At 58.5% G+C, this 22,594-nt stretch overlaps 1 protein-coding gene across 4 annotated transcripts in view; it reads right to left on the reverse strand.

Annotated features, from left to right (window-relative positions):
• Window positions 1–22,594, reverse strand: part of SH3RF3 (SH3 domain containing ring finger 3) — a 215,005-nt gene that overhangs the window by 59,432 nt on the left and 132,979 nt on the right. For all 4 annotated transcript variants that reach the window (XM_082426472.1, XM_082426474.1, XM_082426473.1 and 1 more), the window contains 2 exons: window positions 21,657–22,010; window positions 10,513–10,586 (listed from right to left, as the gene is read on the reverse strand). In XM_082426472.1, the coding sequence (XP_082282598.1) occupies window positions 10,513–10,586; window positions 21,657–22,010 (428 nt within the window). The remainder of the gene's footprint in view (window positions 1–10,512; window positions 10,587–21,656; window positions 22,011–22,594) is intronic.

Below are 22,594 nucleotides of genomic sequence, written 5' to 3' on the forward strand. Positions count from 1 at the left end.
TTAAAGAAAAGGCAGCCCAGTTAGGGACTCTTTAGATCTGTGACTAATTGAAATTCTGCTTTTCTTTTAAGCCTTTTGGAACAATTTAGTGGTGTGAACCCTGGCCTAGGGCTTAGAAGCTGCGCCCTCAGGCACCAGCTGTATGTGCTCTGCTACCTTGGGGCTTTGTGGAACGGGTGGGTTTGACCTAACAAGAGAGTGGTTTCAGGCAAATACACTGCTCACGCTATCTGGGCAGGAAAAGTGGCGGGGCCTTCACTCCAGCAGGAAACCAGATGCATTTAAAGAAGTCTGTCTTGGCCGCACCACGCAACATGTGGGATCACAGGTCCCCGACTAGGGATCGAACCCGCGCCCCCTGCAATGGAAGCACGGAGTCTTGACCACTGGACCGCCAGGGAAGCCCTAAGCTGCATTTTTAATAAGTGTCATCTCCTGGGCCTCCCACCAGGACGTGCCTGACGGGCACACTGCCCCTCCCGGGCGGCCTCTTGGAGACAGGGGCTCACTGACCCCCACAGCACCCTCCTGACCCTGGAGGCCCTTCTTAGCAGGTGACGCAGAGATGGGACACAACTCACTGGGGTCAGGCGAGGAGAGGGGAGGCCTCCTGGCTCAGAGGGGCCTTGGGAGGAAGAGGCTAGAGCAGGCGGAGAGCCCCGCAGAGCACAGACGTCCCGGCTGTAAAATTCAGGAAAATGAGATAAACTAAACAAAACCCGCGCCACTCGGGTGCCCCTGCCCCGCCAGGCGAAGGCCTGGCCTAACCACTGCCTTGCTCCCCTGTGAGAGGGAGACTGGGTGTGAGAGGATGGACTGGGTCTTAGAGACAAATGGGACAGGAGGAAGGACTTGGGGCCTCAGGGAGGGTGAACGAGGCCCCATTGGGAGGACCTCCTTGTCTGGGGTGAAGATTCACACCAGCCACATGATGCCAGGCGATCAACAAAGAGCTGCGTGTCATCCTTCTCCTTGCACGTGTGTGCTGTTCGGGGGCCTCTTGGAGGGTGAAGAGGGATCTCTACAAACCAAAGTCCCATGAAAACTGTGTTCACACCCAGACTGCCTCACTGGGGGGCAGGATGGGAGGGAGGATGGGGGGAGGGCCGCTGGGCTGGTCCTGGGGGGCTGTGAGCTGATAAGGATGAGACCTGCTCTCAAGGAAACAAAGTGAAACACAGATCTCACTCGTCTGCCTCATTCTGCCCTACGGTGGTGTGAGAACAGTCTTTCTGATTCTGCTGCCGGGGACGCCAAGCTGGGGGACACGTGGGCAAGCATCATGACTTGGGCATCCTCCCTCGGACCCCTGGTCTGTGGACTGAAGTCCTGCTGACTGAGGCCCCTCTTCCCAGGCTCCTGTCCCACGGGACTGCAGGGTGGGCGACCTCGAGGAGGGTGTGTGTGGAGAGTGCAGGTTCCCTTCTCCCATGAGGAGTCCAGGCAGCTTGTCCTTCTGGGGCAGATCTTTTGTCCTCAGCTGGGATCCTGGCGGGTGGCCACCTGCTGCCCTGCGGCTGCGTCCATCTGCTGCTGAGGGAACCCAGGGACCCACCCAGAAGAGGGTGCGTGTGCCTGTCCAGCTGAGGGGACCCAGCAAACTGAGGTGCTCCTGGCACACACAGGCACACTCCTGCCTCAGGACCTTCGCACCTGCCCCCTCCACCTGGGGCTCTCCCCTCTCAGCTGCCCTCCCCCACAGCGTGCTCCCCAAGGGGTAGAGACGCTTGTATTCTGTTCGTGCCCCACCCCGGGGTCTAGAGCAGTGTCTGCACCAAGCAGACACGCACTCAACATTTACGGAAAGAACAAAATAGGGACTCTGGTTTTGAGACTAAGATCAAGACTGTTGAAGGAAAAGGGGTGTGTGTGTGGACGTGTGTCCATGTGTATGTGTGCATGTATGTATCCGCATGTGCATGTATGTGCATGTGTTCATGTGTGCATGTGTTCATGTATTTGCACGTGTATGTGTGCGTGTGTGTGCATGTATGTACTTGTGTGTGTGTGCTGTGTGTACGTGTGTGTGCACTGGGAACGGTTTCATCCAGCCCCGAGTTCTGCCGGACAAGCTGGGCTACGAGGATAAGTGGGGGAAGCTGGCTATGAGGATAAGTGGGGGAAGCGGGCTATGAGTTTCCTCGTTTGGGGTCCGAGGGCACAGCTGGGACCAGAAGGAGGGGGTGCCCTGGGAGGTGCTCCCGGGAGGATGGAAGGAAAGGCAGAGGGGCTGCTCTCCAGAAAGGAAAGGGAAGAAGCGAACAGAAGCAGAGGATGGGTGACACAGGCGTCGGTCCACAGGGAGCTAGGTCCAGAGGGAGGTGGAGGGCTGGCAGGACGAGGGGCCCAGACGGGAGCTGAAAGGGCGTCTCTTAACACGAATACCAACCGGTGTGCAGCCCCGGGGGGTCAGGGTCCCTCCACCAGGGCCCGGCAGGTGGCCTCTTTCTTTGCCCCCACCCACCCTTCCAGCCCCTGGGACCGGGTGACTTCAGGGGCCACCTGCCGTGGAGCGTGGAGCTGTGGACATGGGGGCTCCTGTGGGAGGGGGCACTGTCCCTGCCGGGAGAGGACAGACCCTGGGTGGCGAGCGTGAGGCTCGGGGGTCTCAGCTGCCCAGGGCGGGCCCCCCCATCCCCCACCCCCGGCGCAGCGTCTGCCAGCACCCACCTCCACGGTGGAGTCAACTCAGGTTTTCAAAGCAAGTGAGTGTCAGCGACCTCGGCGAAGAGCCGATGAGCCGTGTGTGTGTCTGTGATCTGGGGAGCGGCCATCAGACGACAGAGTAACGTTTCTGGGGACAAGCTGATGGTCTCATTCAGCATTCTGGGATCCCCAAGCCGTTAGGGAACAAGGTCTGTGTTGACTTCTCAGCATCTTCCCATCACACAAGAATGAGCATTCTTCAGACCATGGGCCTCAAGTCATCTGGACTAAGCCTTTAAATCAGAAGAGGCTTCTTTCAAAATCCCACTGGTACTTTAGAGAAACACACCACGGTTCCTGATGAAGTCATAAAGGCAGAAAACGGGCAACTGAGGCGCACCTGGCTGAAACCACCAGCCGACTCGCCTGGCCTGGACCAACTGTGGGCCCCGCAGGGGCGGGGGCGCCGGCCTCCAGGACCACGGACTCTGCTGAGGCGCGTCCTGAGCGAGTCTGCAGGCAGACTGGATCTATTCTGCGTCCCGCCTCCTCACGTGGGACGCCCAGAGTCTAACGGGGGAAGCGAGGTTTCCTTCCCAGTTTCAGCTATTTATTTATTGGATGCATACTGGTTCTGGCACCCCTTGGGCGCTAACCACGCGTGGCAGAGGGGCTTACTTCCAAGGATGCCTTCAGCCCCGGGGGAACGAGGCGCCCTCCTCCTCCAAGTCATCAGAGTCAGAACTCTGCCCTACCTTGTTGACGGGGAGCTGTTGATGGGCAGCTGTGCCCGTGGGGCAGCGTGCAGAGCCCCACCCCACCTCGGGTGCCATGGGCCGAGGCAGGACGAGGGTGCAGGGCAGGAAGCTGGCATTAGTCATGGTCTCGCCCAAGCCCCATGTGAGCTCTGAGGCTGGGCTACCTGCCCATTTCACAGCTGAGCACACTGAGGCTCAAAAAGATGGAGAATCTGTGTTTACACAGTAGTGAGCTGCAGGCTGGTGGTTCCGTGGCCCCAGGGACCTGGCGGGGGCAACGGGCACTGCGGGAGGCTGGGGAGAGGCCCGGGAGGGCGAGGCCGGGTAGTGGGGGCTCCATGTGGGGGGCCTGTGCTGAGTGGCACTAGGGCACTAATGCCCTTGCTGTCTTCATCTTTATTTTCAATTTGTTCTCTGAGGAGTAATCCCTCCTCCGGTCTCAATATTTCAAGTTCAGCCTCTCAGTGTGCATGGCTGGGGGGTGGAATGTAAACAAATCTGACTTCACCTGGAACACCTCTGCCCCCTCCTCCCCACGGGCGTTCTCCTGCACTTGGTGCCCGCACATCTGCGTGCAGCTTGCGCTGGGGCGGCGCTGGCCAGGGAACGTGGCATCTGTTTCCTCTGTTGTGACTCAAGAAAATGCCCCGGAGGGACCAGCCGGCTCCCAGCCCGACGCCTGCAGCTCTGCGGTCCCTGCCGTGCGCCGGGTCACTCCGTCCAGGTCCAAGTGCGGCCACAGGGTAGGGTGCATCCTTTGCACCCCTTCCCACCCCATGCCCTCAGCCGCGCCCACCAGAACTGCGTGCTGCCATCCTGCGAAAACTGGAGGACGATCCTCGATCCTCATGGAAACTGGGGGCCCCACGCTCCCTTTCCACTCCTTCCAAAGGCCTTGAGCTCAGCACAGGCCTCCACGGAGGACGCAGGGGGTCCTGCGTCACGTGCAGAGCAGGTCCGGGATTCGCCTCTGCGCATTCACACTCAAGGTTGGTACTGAAGGTACTGATTTCAGGCAGGAGTGGGAGCGTCTGGATCGCAGCGCCTCTTCCCCACAGCCTGGTGGCCGGCAGGGGGCTCTCGTGCCCATCGAAGAGGCGACCCCTCCTCCAGGCAGACGCAGCCCCGTGTGAGGCGGGGGAAATGTTAGACCCCTTCCCGGCGCCCTTGGCCGGCAGTGGCAGCCGTGACCGCCGAGCCTGGCATCGTGGGAACAGCAGCCAGCTGGGAACAGCCGCCACTCACCGTATTACTTGCTCTTTCCTATAGAAGATCTTCACTTGCTGTTAATTGTCTACAGACTCTAATCAAGCAGTGATTAAAGAACTCTAACGCCGTCATTAACTTCACACCCTTCCGCCTCCATGTGACGGCTTGCTCATTTCTTCTGAAACAAGCAAGGTTCCTTTCCATTCCTCGTGGGAGGAGTCTGCTCCTGTTCTTCTGGCTGCCAGGGCCGCACGGGCTCAGGTCAGCGAGACACGTGCCGCTCGCTGACTCACAATCAGCAGGATCAGCTGAGGAGAGGGATCAGCACAGCAAGTTCCCGAGCTCGCCTCTCCCCACGGACACAGCAAGTCCACAACCACATGTGGGACAACTTCCTCGGAAAGGGACCTGAAAACTGGCTGAATGGAGCCTCCACCACGAATGGTAGAAGGACAGCATGGAGACGGGCAGGGGAAGCAGAGAGACGGACTTGCCCAGGAAAACCCCTCCCCAGCCACCGCAATCCAGTCAGGAGGGACCACAGGGGACGGGTCTCTTCCCTGAGGAGTGAGGGATTCAAGCTCCACACGCAGCCCCCAACCCTAGATCCTGTTCAGAGAGACCAGCCCCCAAACACCCGGCTCTGAAAACCGACAGAGAATACCCAGGAAAACTACAGAAGCACAGGGAATGGAAAACCCGCTCTCAGTGGAGTTGAGTGTGCAGACTCACTCAACCTAAAAACCAGCGCAAGAATACCAGACTGAACCGCTCACAGTCTACTTACTGACGCTGAAGCAACTGCCAGAGAGGCGGGGACCAGGTGGGATGGTCCCTGGGGACTGAGTCTCTGGTGGGAGCCATATCTGTGATCTCGGGCTACCTTGCTAATGCCGGCTGGTGGGCGCAATTTTGGAATGCGCCATCTAACCTGTTAGTGTCTGTGGGTGTGCTCTGATGAAGCCCCGCCCACCCTGCACTTTGGCTAGGCCTCCCACAGCAGGCTGAGCAATAGCCCTGCCCACCAGTGCCCAGCAGCTGCTGCGGCTGGGCCCACGGCCGTTCGGAGGCCAGCCCCACCCACCAGCATGCCTCAGCAGTGGCTGCAGCACCCCCACAATGGGAGGCTGCACACAGCCCACACGGGGGACCCTCGAGTGCCTGACTCTGGTGGCCAGGCAGGATTACACCTCTGGGCCCACAGGGCATCTCCTAAGAAGGCCACTCCTTCAAGACTGGGAGCTGAAGGAGCTGATTTACCTAATACATAGAAGCAAACACTGAGAGAATTAGGCAAAACGAGGAGGACGAAGAATATATTCCAATTGAAAGAACAAGATAAAACCTCAGAAAAAGAACTAAACAAAATGGAGATAAGCAATCTACCTGATAAAGAGTTAAAAGTAATGGTCAAAACGATGCTCACCAAACTCAGGAGAAGAATGGACTTCATGGATACGTACAGAATATTCCATCCCAAAGCAGCAGAACACCCATTCTTCTCAAGCATACATGGAACATTCTCCAGGATTAATCACACCAGTTTACAAAACAGGTCTCAATAAATTTAAGAAGGTGGAAATCATATCAAGCATCTTCTCTGACCACTATTGTGTGAAACCAGAAATCAATCAAAAGAAAAATTGGGGAAAACCACAAAAACATGGAAATTAAACAACATGAATGGACCACTGAAAAAATCAAAGGAGAAATTAAAAAATACCTAGAAACAAATGAAAATAGAACCACAATGATCCAAAATCTATGGATCACTGCAAAAGCAGTTCTAAGAGGGAAGTTTATAGTGGTATGAGCCTACCTCAGGAAGCAAGAAAAATCTCAAATAAATAATCCAACCTTATACTTAAAGAAACTAGAAAAAAGAAGAAAAAACAAAGCCCAATGTTACTAGAAGGAAGGAAATAATAAATATCAGAGCAGAAATAAATGAAATAGAGACTAAAAAAAAACAATAGAAACGATCAATGAAACCAAGAGCTGGTTCTTTGAAAAGATAAACAAAATTCTCAAACTTTTAACTAGGCTTACCAAGAAAAAAAGAGAACTGGCCCAAACCAATAAAATCAGAAATGAAAAAAGAAAAATGAAAACTGACACCAAAGAAATAGAAAGGATCATAAGAGACTGCTGAGAACAATTATACGCCAACAACAACCTGGAAGAAATGGAAAAATTTCTAAAAACATATACTCTTCCAAGACTGAATCATGAAGAAATAGGAAATCTGAATAGACTGATTACTAGTAAGGAGAATAAATTAGTAACCAAAATTCTCCCAAGAAACAAAAGTCCAGGACCAGAGGGCTTCGCTGATGAATTCCATAAAATATTCAAAGAAGATTTAATACCTATCCTTTTCAAACTTTTCCAAAAAATTAAAGAGGAAGGTAACCAAACTCATTTTACAAGGTCAACATTACCCCAGTAACGAATCCAGATAAGGACACCACAAAAAAAGAAAATTACAGGCCAATATCCTTGACAAACATAGATGCAAAAATCTTCAACAAAATATTAGCAAATCGAATTCAAAAATATTGATACATTAAAAGGATCATACACTGTGACCAAGCGGATTTACTGCAGGGACGCAAGGATGGTTTAACATCGGCAAATCAACCAATGTGATACACCATATTAACAAATTGAAGAATAAAAACCACGTGATCATCTCAATAGATACTGAAAAAACGTTTGACAAAATTCAACATCCCCTTATGATAAAAACTATCAACAAAGTGGATACAGAGAGAATGTATCTCAACATAATAAGAGCCATATATGATAAGCCCACGTCTAACATCATACTCAACAGTGAAAAGCTGAAAGCAATTCCTCTAAGGTCAGGAACAAGACAAGGATGTCCACTCTTGCCACTTTTATTCAACATAATACTGGAAGACACAGAGAACGGGTGTGTGGACACAGGGAGGGGTGGTGGGATGAAATGGGAGATTGGGACTGACATATGTACACTGCCATGTGTAAAACAGAGAGCTGGTGGGAACCTGCTGTATAGCGCAGGGAGCTCAGCTTGGTGCTCTGTGGTGACCTAGACGGGTGGGATGGCGGGGGCGGGGGGTGGCAGGGATGTCTAAGAGGGAGGGGATATATGTATACGTATAGTTGAATCACTTCATTGCATAGCAGAAACTAACACAACACTGTAAAGCAACTATACCCCAATTTTAAAAAATAATAATAATACTGGAAGTCCTAGTCACAGCAATCAGACAAGAAAAAAAAAAAAGAATCCACATTGGAAAGGAAGAAGTAAAACTGCCACTGTTTGCAGACGACAGGATATTATACATAGAAAATCCTGAAGATACCACCAAAAAACTGCTAGAACTCATCAATGAATTTTATAAAGTTGCAGCATATGAAATTAATATACAGAAATCTAGCAACAAACTATCCAAAAGAAAAATGAAGAAAACAATCCCATTTACAATTGCATCAAAAAGAATAAAATATCTAGGAATAAATTTAACCAAGGAGGTGAAAACAGTGAAACCTATAAGACATTGATGAAAGAAACTGAAGAAGACACAAAAAATGGAAAGATATTTTGTGCTCATGGATTAGAAGAATTAGTATTGTTAAAATGTCCATACTCTCCAAGGCAATCTACAGATTCAATGCAATCCCTATCAAAACTTCAATGGCATTTTGCATAGAACTAGAACAAATAATTCTAAAATTTGTATGGAATCACAAAAGACGTCAAATAGCCAAAGCAATCCTGAGAAAGAAGAACAAAGCTGGAGGTATGATGTCTCTGATTTCAAACCATACAACCACAGAATGCGTGCATTAACTTGCAGTAGTCCGTTACGCTCAGGCTGGCCACAATCTGTCTGATGACCACCACGGCCAGCAGACACATTCCTGCCAAAAGGCTATCACCCTTTGAAAGATGTATCTGACTCCCTTCTGTTACCCAAATGAAAACCTCCACCCAAACAGGGACAGCCATGCTCTGGGGGTGAGGCAGAGGGAGTTGGCGGGGGGCTGGGGACCACACTGACCCCTCATGCCCCAGGGCAGAGCGGGGGCAGGGGGAGAAAGAAGTCCCTCCAAACTTAAAATCCCTCAGTGATGTGGAAGTCTGTATGTGGCCGAGGCCTCCAGGATGTGCTGATGACTCTCAGGGAGTGATATTCCTGGAACTGGGTCTCCAAGGCAGAGCGGCCTCCTTGGGTGGCTGACCTGATGTACAAGAGCAGGGGCTCTGGGCTGCCGCCAGGACCCTCGGCGCCCAGGAGGGGAGGATCGGGTGCTCTCTGAACAAGGAAGAGTCACTGACAGCCTGCGTGCCAGGCATCTTGCTGGGGACGCCAAGATGAAACACCCGGGCCTCATGCTTCACGAGCTCTCCTGTCCCGCCTTGCACTTGGGGAACTACAGTAAGGCCTCACTGTCTCCCATGGACCAGGCCTGCTTCCTCAGGTAAAGAGTCCTGCACCCAGTTCTCATGAGCAAGACCACTGCCCATCCTTCCCCAGGTGCCCCGTCCCCAGGTTTCAGTGGAGGCCGTTGGAACTCATCCAGAGACCTAGTTGGAAGACGGTGCCTTCTGTCCAGTGTTGGTGAGGCCTGAATTTCTGCCTAAAGACATCGAGACAGCACTTACTAACCTACGTCCCCTCAGGAAGCTATGCAAAGATAGGTAGGTCCCAATGTCCTTGGCTTAGTTGGTTTCGGCAATAACCCAGTCACAGCAGGATGTTCAGGGATTCCTGCCTGCCGCCTGATAGAGGTGAGCGTTTGGCCTGGGCTCGAAGAAGGTGAACCTGTACCAGCGGATGTAACCGCCTTCTAGGAATCCTTCTGAAGACTGGCAAACTGCATTTTCAAAAAGCATCGTTCCCTTGAAATCCATTTTGATCTGCCACTACACAGGTTCTAAGTGTCCCTCTGGCCATATTGGACCTTGGGAACTTCCTACCTTGCCACGTTGTTTGCCAAATTCATATTCTCCACCTTAAACGGTCATTCAAGTAACTGAACTCATTGCCAAATAACAGAGCAGCCAGCAATGTGATTCTTCGGAGCATTCTTTAAATGGCGATTTTAAACGGCACATCTTTTAGGAGCTGTCATTTAACAAGAGCAGATTCTCTAAACAGACAAGCATCTCACTTCCCAACAACGGTTCATCTGGCTCGATTTGGGGATGACATGCAGCTGCTGTGCACTGGATGGCAGTGGGCTGTTAAAACACAGAGCCGGGCTTCCCTGGTGGCGCAGTGGTTAAGAATCCGCCTGCCAATGCAGGGGACACGGGTTTGATTCCTGGTCCGGGAAGATCCCACATGCCGCGGAGCAACTAAGCCTGTGAGCCACAACTACTGAAGCCCACGTGCCTAGAGCCCGTGCTCCGCAACAAGAGAGGTCACCACAATGAGAAGCCCGTGCACCGCAACGAAGAGTAGCCCCCGCTCGCCACAACTAGAGAAAGCCCGCGCGCAGCAACGAAGACCCAACGTAGCCAAAAATAAATAATTAATTAATTAAAAACAAAAAAACAAAAACCCACAGAGCTGCATCTGGGCAGCTGGTGACGCCGGCTGCTCTGGCCGCCCTCTGCCCCGCAGGGCCCACGCCCACCTCCTCAGGGGCCTCTGGGGCCCTTTTTTGAGTGGCCAGTGAAAGTGTCATCAAATATCTGGACCCCCTGCCCCGCTTGTACCGAATGCCGGGGGGCAGTAACGTTGAACCCGCCAGCCTGCTGGCCAGGCGGCCCCGCCATCAGTCCTGTGAGTTGCACAGAACCAAGCGGGTGACACACTAGAAAACCCCACGTGGACACGCTACAGGGTGGTGGGGGGAGGCGCTGAAGGCTGGGACCCCAAAAACATAAACGGCAGCTCACACGTTGAGGGGCAGCTGGACTTTGGGAGCCGTGCCCTGCTGTTCAGCCGCTGGGGTGCATCCGGCCGAGGCGTCCTGGAAACAGACAAGAGGAGACAGTGAGTGGACACAGGCTCCAGGGGCAGGAAGCAGCCCGGGTGGAGTCTGGGCATCTGGCCCCCTCGGCTGCCTGACTCTGTGGCCTCCATGGGCCCGGGTTCCGCTGCCCAGGTTTAGTAGCCGTCCTTCAGCCCCAAAGGGGCCTGGCAGCCAGCGACCCCCGTCCCTCCTGCAGCAGCTCGGCCCGCGTCTGGCTCGGACAGCGTGGTGCCGTGTCCATCACGGAAAGAGGCAGTGGGGTGGCCAGCCTTCATTCTCAGGACTCGGATTCATTCCTCCTGTGTTTGGCCAAGAAAATCCAGACAAAACCTTTCATGCTACAACACGTCAGCTTATTTAGAAACCGTGTCCCCGAAAGCTAAAGAAAATCGGTCCTTTGGCAGTGGACAGAGGGGCAGCTAGAGGGTGCCAGGATGTAAAGCACTGCCTCTCCTGCCTGACCCAAGGCGCGCAAAGATTCAAGGGTCTACTCTGCGAGACGACGGAGGGATGGCCCCCTTGCAGGAGGTTCCTGCCAAGTGTCAGGTGCACGGTGAGCTGGGTGAGGGCCAAGCAGCGGGCTCTGGGCTGCAAGATGATGCTGGGCTGTCCTTAGGGAACCCCGTAGACTCAGCCTGCCAGGGGTATCATCCCCCGAGTCCCCTCACCACACACTGGCTCGTGCCGCCCCTGCCCTCCCCAGGTGGCATCCCATCTTTCTGCTCAGAGTACTGGGTGGCATGGCGAGTTGAACTCTGATCCCCAAAGATGTGCGCAAGTCATAGCCCTAGTGCCTGTGAAGGTGACCTTATTTGGAATTGGGGTCTTTGCAGGGGTAATATCAGGCAAGGATCCTGAGATGAGATTATCCCACGAGACAGAAAAGAAGAACAGAGACACCAGAGGGGAGAAGGTGGCAAGCAGACACTAGGGCGACGCGTCTGCAAGCCAAGGAGGTGGGGTGCTGGCGGACAGCAGATGCTGGAGGGGCCTGGGTGGGGTCTCCATCAGCCCCATAAGGAGCCAATCCACCGACAGCTTGACTTTGGACCTCTGGCCTCCAGAACGCTGAGCAGGCACTGCCTGCTGCTCTGAGCCACCCGGTTTGTTACAGCAGCTCCAGGAAACTAACCCAGATGGGGACACCCAGGGGTATCTCAAAGCTGAGAGAGCTGGGGTGCCCTCCCCTCCTGGAGGCCCCCCACAGGGCAGGACAGGGACCCCGGGGGAACAGGGACCCAGATGAAGAGGGAGCCAGGCAGCCTTGGGCAGAGCCCTCAGGAGCTGCTGGTGCCTTGGCCCCCGGGCAGGTGGGGAAGGTGACCTGTCACCACGTGTGGGTCCCCAGGGCACAAAGAGCACTGAAGCACAAATCACAGAGAAGCACCTGGAACAGGCCTGGGGTGGCAGGACAACCCACACAGGACCGACCACCTCAGGGCCCTCTTGCTGCGCGGGAGGGTCATTCTTGCCCATCGCTGACCAGCTCCATCCTCGAGTCTGGTCTCCGAGGCAGCCTCCCAACCCCCTCCCCCGGGGACCACGATGGGTGCCGGGACCACGGCCCATCAGCAGCCCCTCAGGCGGACGTCAGAACTGCTTCTCCTCGTCAGGACACGGAGCTTCTGGCAGACTGAGAACGTGCGACACCCACACGGAACGCCGCCCACATCCCCAGGTCACTGACGTCCCGGGGCCTTCCCCCCGAGCTTCTGCACCTGCGAGAGGGACCCACCTCCTCCGCAGACCTGTCCCTGCGGCTGCCGTGTGGATGCTGCGTAGCCAGGAAGGCGGGGACGTCCCTTTCTGCCCAGAGGCTCCGGGTCTCCTGCTCGCTGGGCACGCCTGCCCCCAGGAAGGGACAGCCCCGCAGCCAGGGAGACAGCACCCAGGCCCACGGCTCCCCTCGAGCAAGTGAGGGGCCCTCCCTGCTCGCTGACAAGGAGCGGGCAGGCGGCATCCGCCGACCACCTGAGCCCAGGCCCGGCTGGGGGCGCAGACACAGCCTGCGATCTCACGGGTTTCCTTGGGGTGAGGGGACAGGCGTCAGGCAGGTCGTTATAGACACGGGGTCCCAGCAAGAGCAGCGCCGCAGAGCACACGACGGGGGCCGAGGCTGGGTGTGGCCAGAGGGGCTCCTTGAGCACCCACTGAAGGGAGAGGGAGGAGAAGGCAAGCTTTGCAGGTTGGAAGCAGAGGCTGGAGGACCAGGGGCAGGGGGAGCCCCGGGAGCCCCTCCGAGCCAGCTGTGGATCCTGGGCAGCACCTGGAAGCCAAAGACACACCTGGTAGGGAGGGCACCAGCCCACATGTCCGCCGAGGACGGTCAGTCGTGGATCGGCGGTCAGGGTGATGAGAGGGCGACAGGGGGTCTGGATGCGCAGGAGGCCGTGGGTAAGGAGGGTAAGAGCAGGGATCAAAGCGGCCACCCCCCCACCCAGAGCTCACCAGGGACCAGGCTCTGCTCCGAGCACTTCGCCAGGAATAACGCATTTACTCCTCAGAAAAGCCTGTAGGCAGGTGCTGCTTTCTGTCACCACTTGACAAAATGAGGGAACCCAGGCCTAAGGCAGGAGGTGCGTGGCTCACAGTCACCCAGCCAGCCAGCGCCCCAGGCTGGGCATGAACCCGGCAGCCCATGCTGGGGGCCGTGTGTGTCCCCACCACCCTGTCCCCAGGGGCTTCCCAGGGAGGCGCCAGCGAGTGACCGCAAGCCCAGGGCCCGAAGCAGCATGGAGTCACCATTTCACAGGCCTGCGTCCTCACAGCCAGCAGGGCAGGCGGTCAGTCCTCTCGCTTCTGACTCTGACCCAGGGGATCCAGGACCGTCTTCCGTCTCTAGTTCCCTGTCTCTTGCCAAGGGAGACAACGTATTCGCAGGTTCTGGGGATTAGGACATGGACACGTCTGGGCCGTTATTCCCTCTCTACCAACACAACTAGTGGATTCAAGGGCTGAAGGGCGCGAAGGAAGAGGATGAGCGAGTTTCCGGCCTTTGCGACTGGCCAAACAGAGATGCCGCGAGAAGGGATGGAGCACGAGACCCGCGGGAGGTCACGAGCTGGGCGCTGGACACGGTGAGTCTGATGTGCTTGGACACCCTGAGGATGAGGCAGCAGGGGAGGCCGACCAGGGGCTCAGAGGCGGGCATGACCTGGACGTGTACGTTCGGGGGTCAGCACAGGGTTGATCTGCCCTCAGCTCTCAGCATGCGACCCTGGACGGGTTATGCCATCGAGCCGCGGACTTCTGCCCCGACCACGGTCGAGTGACAGGGACTGGATTTACCCTCCACCCAGAACAACTGAATACCAGACAAAATATGAATCCCTGGTTCCCAAGACTTTGGAAATCACGCAGTGAAGACAGAGGCCCTGGAGGGATGAGGAAATGGGGCCATCGCGGCCCCCAGCTTCTAGGTTAGTTGGAATATTAGACACAGTAATTTAAAGCTCTGAGCAAGCCCTCAGGAAATGCTGGCATCATTCTTTCTGCAGCCACAGGAGGTGAAGATTCGGCCTCAGGAAAGGGCGGATGGAGGAGAGGGCTGACCCGAGACTCCGTCTGCAAACCAACACAGCCCCACACGACCGGGGAGAAGGACCTGCACGGGTGGGTGTGGAGGGCTGGTGGAGCACAGCGAACGGGATGGCGTGAGGGAACTGGACACCTAGGTTTAGCTTGTTTCTGTAACAACGACGGGTGCATTTACATGGGGAAATTTACATACAAGTGATAATGCCGGTACTTAGGGAGCTGGGCTTTGAGTTAATATTTTTAAAAATCTGTATGTTCAAATTTTCCATCGTTTTACTATCAGCAGTGGTTTTCCACTACATTTTCAAAGTAAGATACACAGAATGACAGGGTTCAATTATCTGAGGTCTGTTTCAAGATCAAGCTCTGGCTGAGGTGACCCCATGTTTACTGGATTCTACCCATGCCGCCTTTGTGGGGGGCCAGGAGGGGACAGGAGAGGACCATGAGGGGACCCTGATGACCGGCTATTCTGCTGACCAGACCCGGGCACTGCTGGCCACAGCGGGGCCGAAGGGCCTTAGCCGGGTGGCAGGGCCCACATGACTGGCTTGGACGGAGCCAGACCCGTGACCCCGCTCTTGTCAAAGGGCCTCCTGGCCAAATAAGCTCTCCTGAAACAGCCAACCAGCCAAAGGCACCACACGGGAAGCCCCATGACCCGGATGGGGGCTGCTAAGTCCCACTGTGCCTGGAAGGTGGCCCACCGGGGGTCTCTGCACCCTGCTGCCTGCCGGCCACTTGGGCCGTAGTTCAACAGGAGGCGACATGTGCAGAGGAGGCTGGTGCCTGCCTCCAGGGCAGAGGGAGAGGCTGGCCATGGCTGTGGGCCTCCAGACGCCCACCCGTCAACTCCGCGCTACAGGTGTCAGGGGGCAGCAGGCCTGTGGCGCTCCCCGAGCGCTGGGGCAACGAGGCTGCCCTACAGGAGCCACGGGGAGCAGCTTCGCCAGGAGCCTGGCCCTCAGCTGAAACCCGACACAACAAAGGCCACAAAGCAAGTAAGTGGGATTTCACGGCAGACTCTCCATTAAAGCTGGATCGGGGGCATGAGAGGCCACACCTGTGATAACCCTTTTTCCCAAGGTCAAGATCGAGATGGAGACCATCTAAAACTCCGCCCACTGAGCCCGGGGCTCTGACTTTTCCCCACGCGGTGCGGAGCCCAGATGAAGGCCCTTCGGGACATTGTGCCCGGGGGTGGGAGCCCAGGCTGTGACTCCCCGGTGGCGCAGGGTCCCAGCCATCCTCCTCCGCGTCCCGTCTTCATCTCTGTTCCTGTCGACGGAAGGTGGAGGGGTGTCCCCCGCCGGCAGCTGAGCTGTGAACAGCCGAGGACACAGACGCAGCAGAGCAGGACGCGGCTGCTGAGATGGCGGTCCCTCCAGGAGCCCGGGAGGCAGCTGTGCGCTGACCCTCAGGGCTATCGTGGCACAGGGGGCCTCCTCTCAGGATTAAGGGCTCGCAAGCAACAGGCGTCGCAGGGGGCTCCAAGTTGTAGCAGCCCAGCCCCGGGAGGACGGCGCTGACTGGAGGCAAGGCCACACCCTAACGCACAGCTCCTAGGACACACGGGGTGGGACGGGAAGTCTGTCTGAGGTCGTTCGGTGCAGCGCCAGAGTGTCTCGTGCCCCACGCCCTCGGCTGCGACCACGTGGAACAGGCTTCCCGCGGGACTGGGGCCTGTTTCCTCCTGGCTGAGGGCCCTGAGGCTGATTCCGCTCTGCTTTTTAATGGCTTACTTTTAAATGGCTCTGGGCCTTAGGGGATTAGTGAAGGCTTGGCAGGAGAGAGGGAATCGGGCAGGGAGGAAGGAAGGGAGGTGAGGGCTCCAGCTGCTTTTGGACAGAAATAACTGGGACCACAGCCCGGGGACAGGCTCTTCTGCATCCTGGCGACATCCCGCCCCTCCCTCCAGGCCTGGCCCAGCCCCGTGCGCGCGTGGCCCCGTCGTGGCCCCGTCGTGGCCCCGTCGTGGCCCCGTCGTGGGAAGGTGGTCCACCGTGATGAGGTGGAATTCCTTTCAGCTGACTCGCAGCGGACGCGCGTTGGGGCTCAGCCCAGGAGCACAGCCCGACCCGGGGGAGCCACCAACAGCGTGAGGATGCCGGTGGCTCAGTCCTTGGGGCCACTGAGCCCATGGGGTGGGCGACTCCAGTGATCCCTTAGGCCTCGTTCAGCAACAGCCCACGGGCATTTGACAGGAGTCTATGCTGAGCGGCCCTGGACCCTGATTCTAAACCATCAGGTTGTTACCAGATGCCAGAGGCTCCAGTGCTGCATTTGCCGGGGCCCCTGAGCAGTAGCTGCAAACCAGGCCTTTTATTTCCCATTGGGATTAATAAAAGGGAAAAGGGTCTGCGGTTGGCAAGCTGCACCCCTGCTGAAAGGGGGCTCCAAGTCGCTTTCCTTGACACAGACCAAGACCCTAGGAAGAAACACCTCCCTTTAATTTTTAACATGTGTCCAGAAAACTCTGTCATCACCCTAAGGAGCCGTGCAATGGGCATGTTTTACTCAGCACACACCACCCCTCCATAGCACAGGGTGAAAATCGGGCTCTCAGGAACGTGCTTCCCAGAGAAAACTTCAGAATAAAACGTCTACAGCCTGATTCTTTGCTTGGTTCCAGAAAGAACACCCAACAGCCTGCAGGGCCAGGGGTTAGGGCGGGGAGGACGGTGGGCGGGGCCTGGGCTGGCAGCTGGAGGTCGGAGGCCAAGGAACCTGGAGGAGATGGTCTGTCCTGGAGAGGGAGCCGGTCGCTCCGTGCCGACAGAACGTCCCTGGTTCTCTCCATCAGCCCCAGGAAGCTGGCTGGCCACCTGAGGCAGAGGCAACCAGGAGGCCAAGCTCACCTCAGGTGGCCCGACCGGCCCACAAACTATTGACTCAGCCCTGAGCGTCCGAGTCCAGGTCTGCTCGGCGGTCGACAGACTCCTCCGAGGTCACACCTGGCCGTGCTGTCCCTGCTTTTGTAAGTAAGGTTTTCTTGGCGCCCAGCTGCTCCTGCCCACACGGCAGCTGCAACAGAGACCACGCGGCAGCAGTCCAGCATGCTGAGAAGTCGGCCGGCCCGCCGAGGTGTCGTCTGCCGTGAGGGTACAAGCCTCCAGCCTCTGCCCTCGTCCCACGGGGCCAGCAGTGGGGACCAAACGGCCACAGCTGTGCCAAAAGCGGGACAGGCCTCCCTGGGTCATCATGAAGGGGAGCTATGGGAGAACAGCACCCCCAGACCTGCCCAGTTCAGGGGTGAAAATCTCAAAGCACTAACGTGTTGGGGGCTGGGGGAAGGCAGTTATAGGCTACTCCTCACCCATCGGGCATCGCAAGGCTCGACTGTGAACCAACAGGTGGAGCCTTTTTCCACCAAGAAGAGTCACAGGCGGTCTCCTCGCTCTGCTTCCCCACACACGCGTCCGCCTGCTTGGTGGTCTTTGGCCACAGGAAGGTGCCAGTAGCTACTGTAGACCCCCCCCCACTTCCACGTGTGTCCACAGACGAAGGCATCGTCCTTGGCTTTGCACAAAATGCACGACTTTCACATCCCAACGACCTGTCGCCTGCCTTCAAACAGAAGGTGCCTCCTATGGAGAGGCGGGACTCAAGAACCCGCAGCCCCGTTCAGCGTGTCTGCCTTCCATCCACGTGTCCGTCTTCCATCCACGTGTCCGCGAGCCCCTGTGTGGAGGGCCCCTGCGGGCACTGAGGGTCCGAGCACGGCTTCCGTCTCGGCCGAGCTCCTGGGCCGCCGGCCGGTGGTGGCCATGGTCGGGCCACGGCTGCCGGGCCTGGGTGTGCAGCCGCGCCCACACCGTGGTCCACATGACGGGCCTGGGAGGGGCAGGGCCGGGCGACGGGAGCGGGGAGGCGGGGAGGGTCCTGAGCGTCCTCATCGTCCTCATCCACAAGCCACGAGCCTCTGCAGCGGGGCCTGAAGGAGACATGGGGCCCCACGGGAGCGGCCGCGGCCCCCAGTGGCCCCTCTGGCCTCGCCTGCTTCCACCGCAGGCCCACCTCCCAGCGGCCGCAGCCTCTCCCTGCCCGGCTCCACGCGCTCCCTGCGCTGAGCCGTGTCCTCGTCGCCTGGTGCGCCGGCTGGTCCCAGGGGCTGGGGTCCACCAAGAGCCCTCCTGCATCTGCCCGGGCTGCTCCTTTAGCCAAGAGCTCGCCAAACGAGAGGGAGGACGGAGGGACCCGCAGCCCACCAGGCCCAGGGGCCTGTCCCTCAGCCGCCGGCGATGGCCCGGGGCCCGGCGGTCCCTGCCCTTAACGTCGCAGCAGAACAGACACGGTCGGCAGCTGACGTGGTGGACGAGACGCCCGGGCCGGGCGGCCAGTGTTCTCATCCCTGCAGCCAGCGAGTCGGGACAGCACTGCCCACATCTGCAGAGAAAGCTCTTCTTGGGCAACGTCCTCAACGATGAGACAGTTTAGTCGTCTCGTGCTCGCTTGGTTTTTTTTTTTTTTTGCTCCTGACAAGGCACAGAATTACCTTTGTAACTTTCTGAAAATGCTAAACACAAGCCCAGGCTCCCCGCGGGCAGTGCGCGCAGGAGCCTGGAGGTGGGCTGACAGCGGGGAGCCCGGCGCGTCGGTGCCCGCACTCCCCGCTTAGAGCCTGTCCTGGGCCGACCCAAGAGGAGGTGGCGAGAGGGGCTGCAGGCCACCCCACACACAGGTGGATGCGTTGAAAGACGCCCAGAAGCTTCCAGGAGGACTCTTCCAATTCACTCCTCAGACGCTAGAGAAATGCTCCCTTTTGATGTTCTCGCTGATGAATTTCAAACACTCCCCTTTTCACTGATTTTAAAGCACGTCTTTCTGATCTCAAGGGCTTCTGTTGGCTTATTTGAAGCTGGCCTGTAAGCCGTGGTCTCTCTGAAGCTGAGAAACACCGAGTCTGGTGACAGCCTGCCGTTGGCTGGACGAGGCCAGAGCCTGCTGGGTGCAGGTCCCGCCCACAGCCGTCCGCGGACGGCGGGCACAGAGACGCCGGCTTCGGCTTCCGTGGGTCACTTTTGTGCTCTGAGGTTGCCGGCCTCTGCGTTGAGCAGTTAAAGCTTACAGACAACACGGAGCCTCCAGGGAAATGGTGCCGTGGGCTGTTCCCAAACACCCGGGCTCCCCCTGGGTGCCCTGGACCCCACTTCCCAGTTCCATCCCCACTGTGCAGAGCCAGGCTGGAGGACTTGCTTTGGCCACTGAACATCTCCACGCGGGAGCCTGTAGGGGCCAGTGCACCAGCGGCCACATCCCACCCCTGCCACGGCAGTGGGGACACTGCCGCCCGGGGCTGGGCCATTGTCCCTGCACAAGGCCGGGAGGTCAGAATTTTAGCGTCCCTGGGTCACGTGGTCTCTTCACAACCACCAGCCCTGCTGTTGTGGCCTGAGCACAGCTGGGCAGACAACATGCAAGTCAGCATGTGTGGCTCTGCCCCAGCAAGGCTTCTATCTACCGAACAGGTGGCAGGCGGGCTCGGCCCACGCAGCTGCGGGTGTCGGGGTGAGGGCGCAGCGCCCCCTGCCTGTGGCGGATGCGCGGCGTGCGCGGGAAGCAGGCCTGGAGGATTGGGGCTGCCCGTTCCGGGGCATAACTGGCCACGCTGCCCGGCCCAGGAGCTCCTTGCACCCCCTGGGGCTTCCCAGGCAGCGGGGGGGCGACCTGGGTCACCTGATGACAGGCCGCTCTGAGCTGTGGGCAATCATCTCCTGCTTTGACCCACGACCTCAGCAAGCACACATCTGGACTCTGAACAGTGGAGCTGGCCTAGACAGCCTCTCTCCCCGTCCCCTCCTGGGAACCCTCCCTCCCCAGCAGCAAGGCGACCGCGGTGCTCCACTGCTCATGAGGACCTCGGCCGAGCCCGGACTTCTCCAAACGGCAGGGAGGAATGATTCATCAGGGTGGGCATCGGAGGCCCAGCCCGACCTCGCTCCCCTCGGAGCCCCACTGCGTGTGGTGGACGCGCGGCGTGCGGGAGCGAGCTGGCCACCTCACAGCTGCGCCCTCTCGGCAGCCGGCGGTGTGGGCCCTGAGCCCGTGGGAGCCATCACGGGGGGAGGTCAAGTGGCATCCCTGGAGCCACGGTGTTTCATGCTCAGACCATTCAGAATGCAGCGCGGCTGACTCGGGTCCCACGGCCACCCAAGGAGAGACGGCCGGGTGGGGGTCAGGAGCCAGGACACGGCACACGGGGTGGACGACACCCCGTCCCTGCCCAGGCCCTCCGAGTCCAGGGGTCGGGGAGAAGACCATGAATACAAGCAACAAAGGCAAAACAGTCCACGGCGGATGCGGGGGAAAGCCCTGCGGGCGGGTGCGAGCAGGATGCAGGCCTTTCCTGCGCGTGGGCGCATGTCTGTGCCGCATCCACGTGTCTGTGCTGCGAGGTGGAGGAGGGACGAGCGCGGGGAGGAGCAGGAACAGCCGCGGGGGGCGGGGGGAGCCAGGCCAGCACGGGCGCACAGGTGCAGGGCCGGTGCGGGCGGCGCAGGGGAGAGCGGTGGAGATGCTGGAAAGACGGCAGGGTGGTGGCCTAAGTCTGAAGGGCTTCTCAGGCCACGCTAAGAGCTCAGAGCTCCTGCGCGGCAACCGCCACCGCCCGGAGCACCCAGGTGAAGGTCAGCGTTACCGCGGGGCCCGAGGGGCAGCCAGAGGCAGGCAGCTGGAGTGTCTGAGGATGCAGACCCAGAAGGTGGCGCCGGAGGTGGGGGCAGAGGGGGCGGGGTGGGCCTCTGGGTCCCACCCGTGACCACGGACCTACGCTGGCACCTGCCATTCGCCGCCCTGGTGGCTGGCCCTCAACTCACCGGCGCTCAGCACCACCCCTCCTGTCTCCCGACAGTTGAATTAAACGGGTCCACAGACAGGTTGCAAACTGCTTCCCTTGACCTCTCACCCTTTCTGACAACGCTCACTAAAGTCCTGAGCCGGGTCACAACTTTCACTTCGAGTGTAACTGCGGGAAAATGGGTCCCAGGGCCCGGTCATCTCATTCCTGGCTCCGACACTTCGTCTCTCGATTGACTGGCCTGTCGTGCGGCAAGCAGGACCAGCGTGGACTCGGCAACAGCCTGGCTCCAGGGCTGCCTGGTCTGGTTGGCTGAGAGCAAGGTGCCCCCTATGCTTCCCTGGTGGATGGAACCAGTGCCCCGTCCCACAGAGGAGGGCTCTGTACACACGTGGTCACTTCTGGTTCTGTCCACAGGGAGCACGTCAGCCAGTGTCACGAGATGCTGAAGACACAGCAGCGCTAACCCAGACTTTCTCCCGAGTCAGAGGGCTGAGGCGGGCTGGGACGGGACCTTGAGAGGCTGAGTCACGGGCACTTGAGAAGCACCTCACATCCCCCTGGGCTGTCTGAATGCTGGTTGAGACCAAGACACACCTCCCACCAGGGCTTCGGGGGCCCTGAGGCGGGGACCCCAAAAGGCACTGTTGCCTGGCCTCCCTCACACCCACCCGGGGACCAGGGGACGGGGAGCAAGCGGAGCTGAGGAGGGAGCCCCGCCCCAGCGACATTACCTGGGTGGGAGCGCTGCGGGATAGGTGCGCCAGGTCCCCGATCCTGGCCGCGGCCCGGGGGTCGCTGGAGCTGATCAGCACAGGGGCGCTGATCTCCATGGAGCGCCTGTGGCTGGCGGCCTGTGTGGACTTGTGAGTCACGCTGAGCGCTGTGAAGGAGTGCCGCTTCTTGGCATTCTTCTTACTGTCCACACGCCGCTGGAAGGCGCTGACCGCCCCCGTGCTGCCCGAAGTGGGACCCGGGGCCGCGCTGGCCCCCGCGCCGGGGTCAGAGGGCACGACGGCGAGGCAGCCGGACGCTGAGGCCGGGCCCAGCCTGTCCATCTCCATCAGCTGCTTGGCGGCGGCGTTGAGCTAAGGAGAGAGGGGAGAGGCAGGCGTCAGTGGACAGCAGCTGCACCCCATGTCCGGCCTTCCACTCGCGCCTCAAAGCCACCAGCGCGTTCAAGCTGCCAGGCCCTTCCAACAGCACGTCCAGTATGAACGGTGCGGAGAAAACACAGCGAAGGCCAGGGCGGCATCTGGACATTCTACTGGAAAGCTGTGCTTTCCAGGGGCTGCTCCCTTCTCCCCACTTTGGCCGAGCGGGGCTGCCTGGGAAACACCCAGAGGGGGTGCCCAGGGTGGGAGCGGCCCCCATGTGCTCCCCACCTCGTGCACCAGCAGGACGCAGCTTCCCCGGCACGCGGCCACCCTAGGCTGACCGGACTCACGGTGGAGAGGCCTCAGGCTGCCGGCAGAGCCCTGCCCGCAAGGTCCGGGGAGGGGGCAGAACAAGGGCCCTCCTGGAACAAGACACACCTGTAGACCAGGTGGGGACAGTGGGGTCCAAGGGAAGCAAGACCAGAGACCAGGGTGCGAGCTCAGTGCTGGCGCTGGGTCACCGTCCCAGGTGCCAGTGTGAGGAAGGGTTTAAAGCCTTTGTGGGGCAAGGGTGG

Source organism: Balaenoptera physalus (genome assembly GCF_965194825.1).
Source record: "Balaenoptera physalus genome assembly, chromosome: 15".
NCBI classification, from domain to species: Eukaryota; Metazoa; Chordata; class Mammalia; order Artiodactyla; family Balaenopteridae; genus Balaenoptera; species Balaenoptera physalus.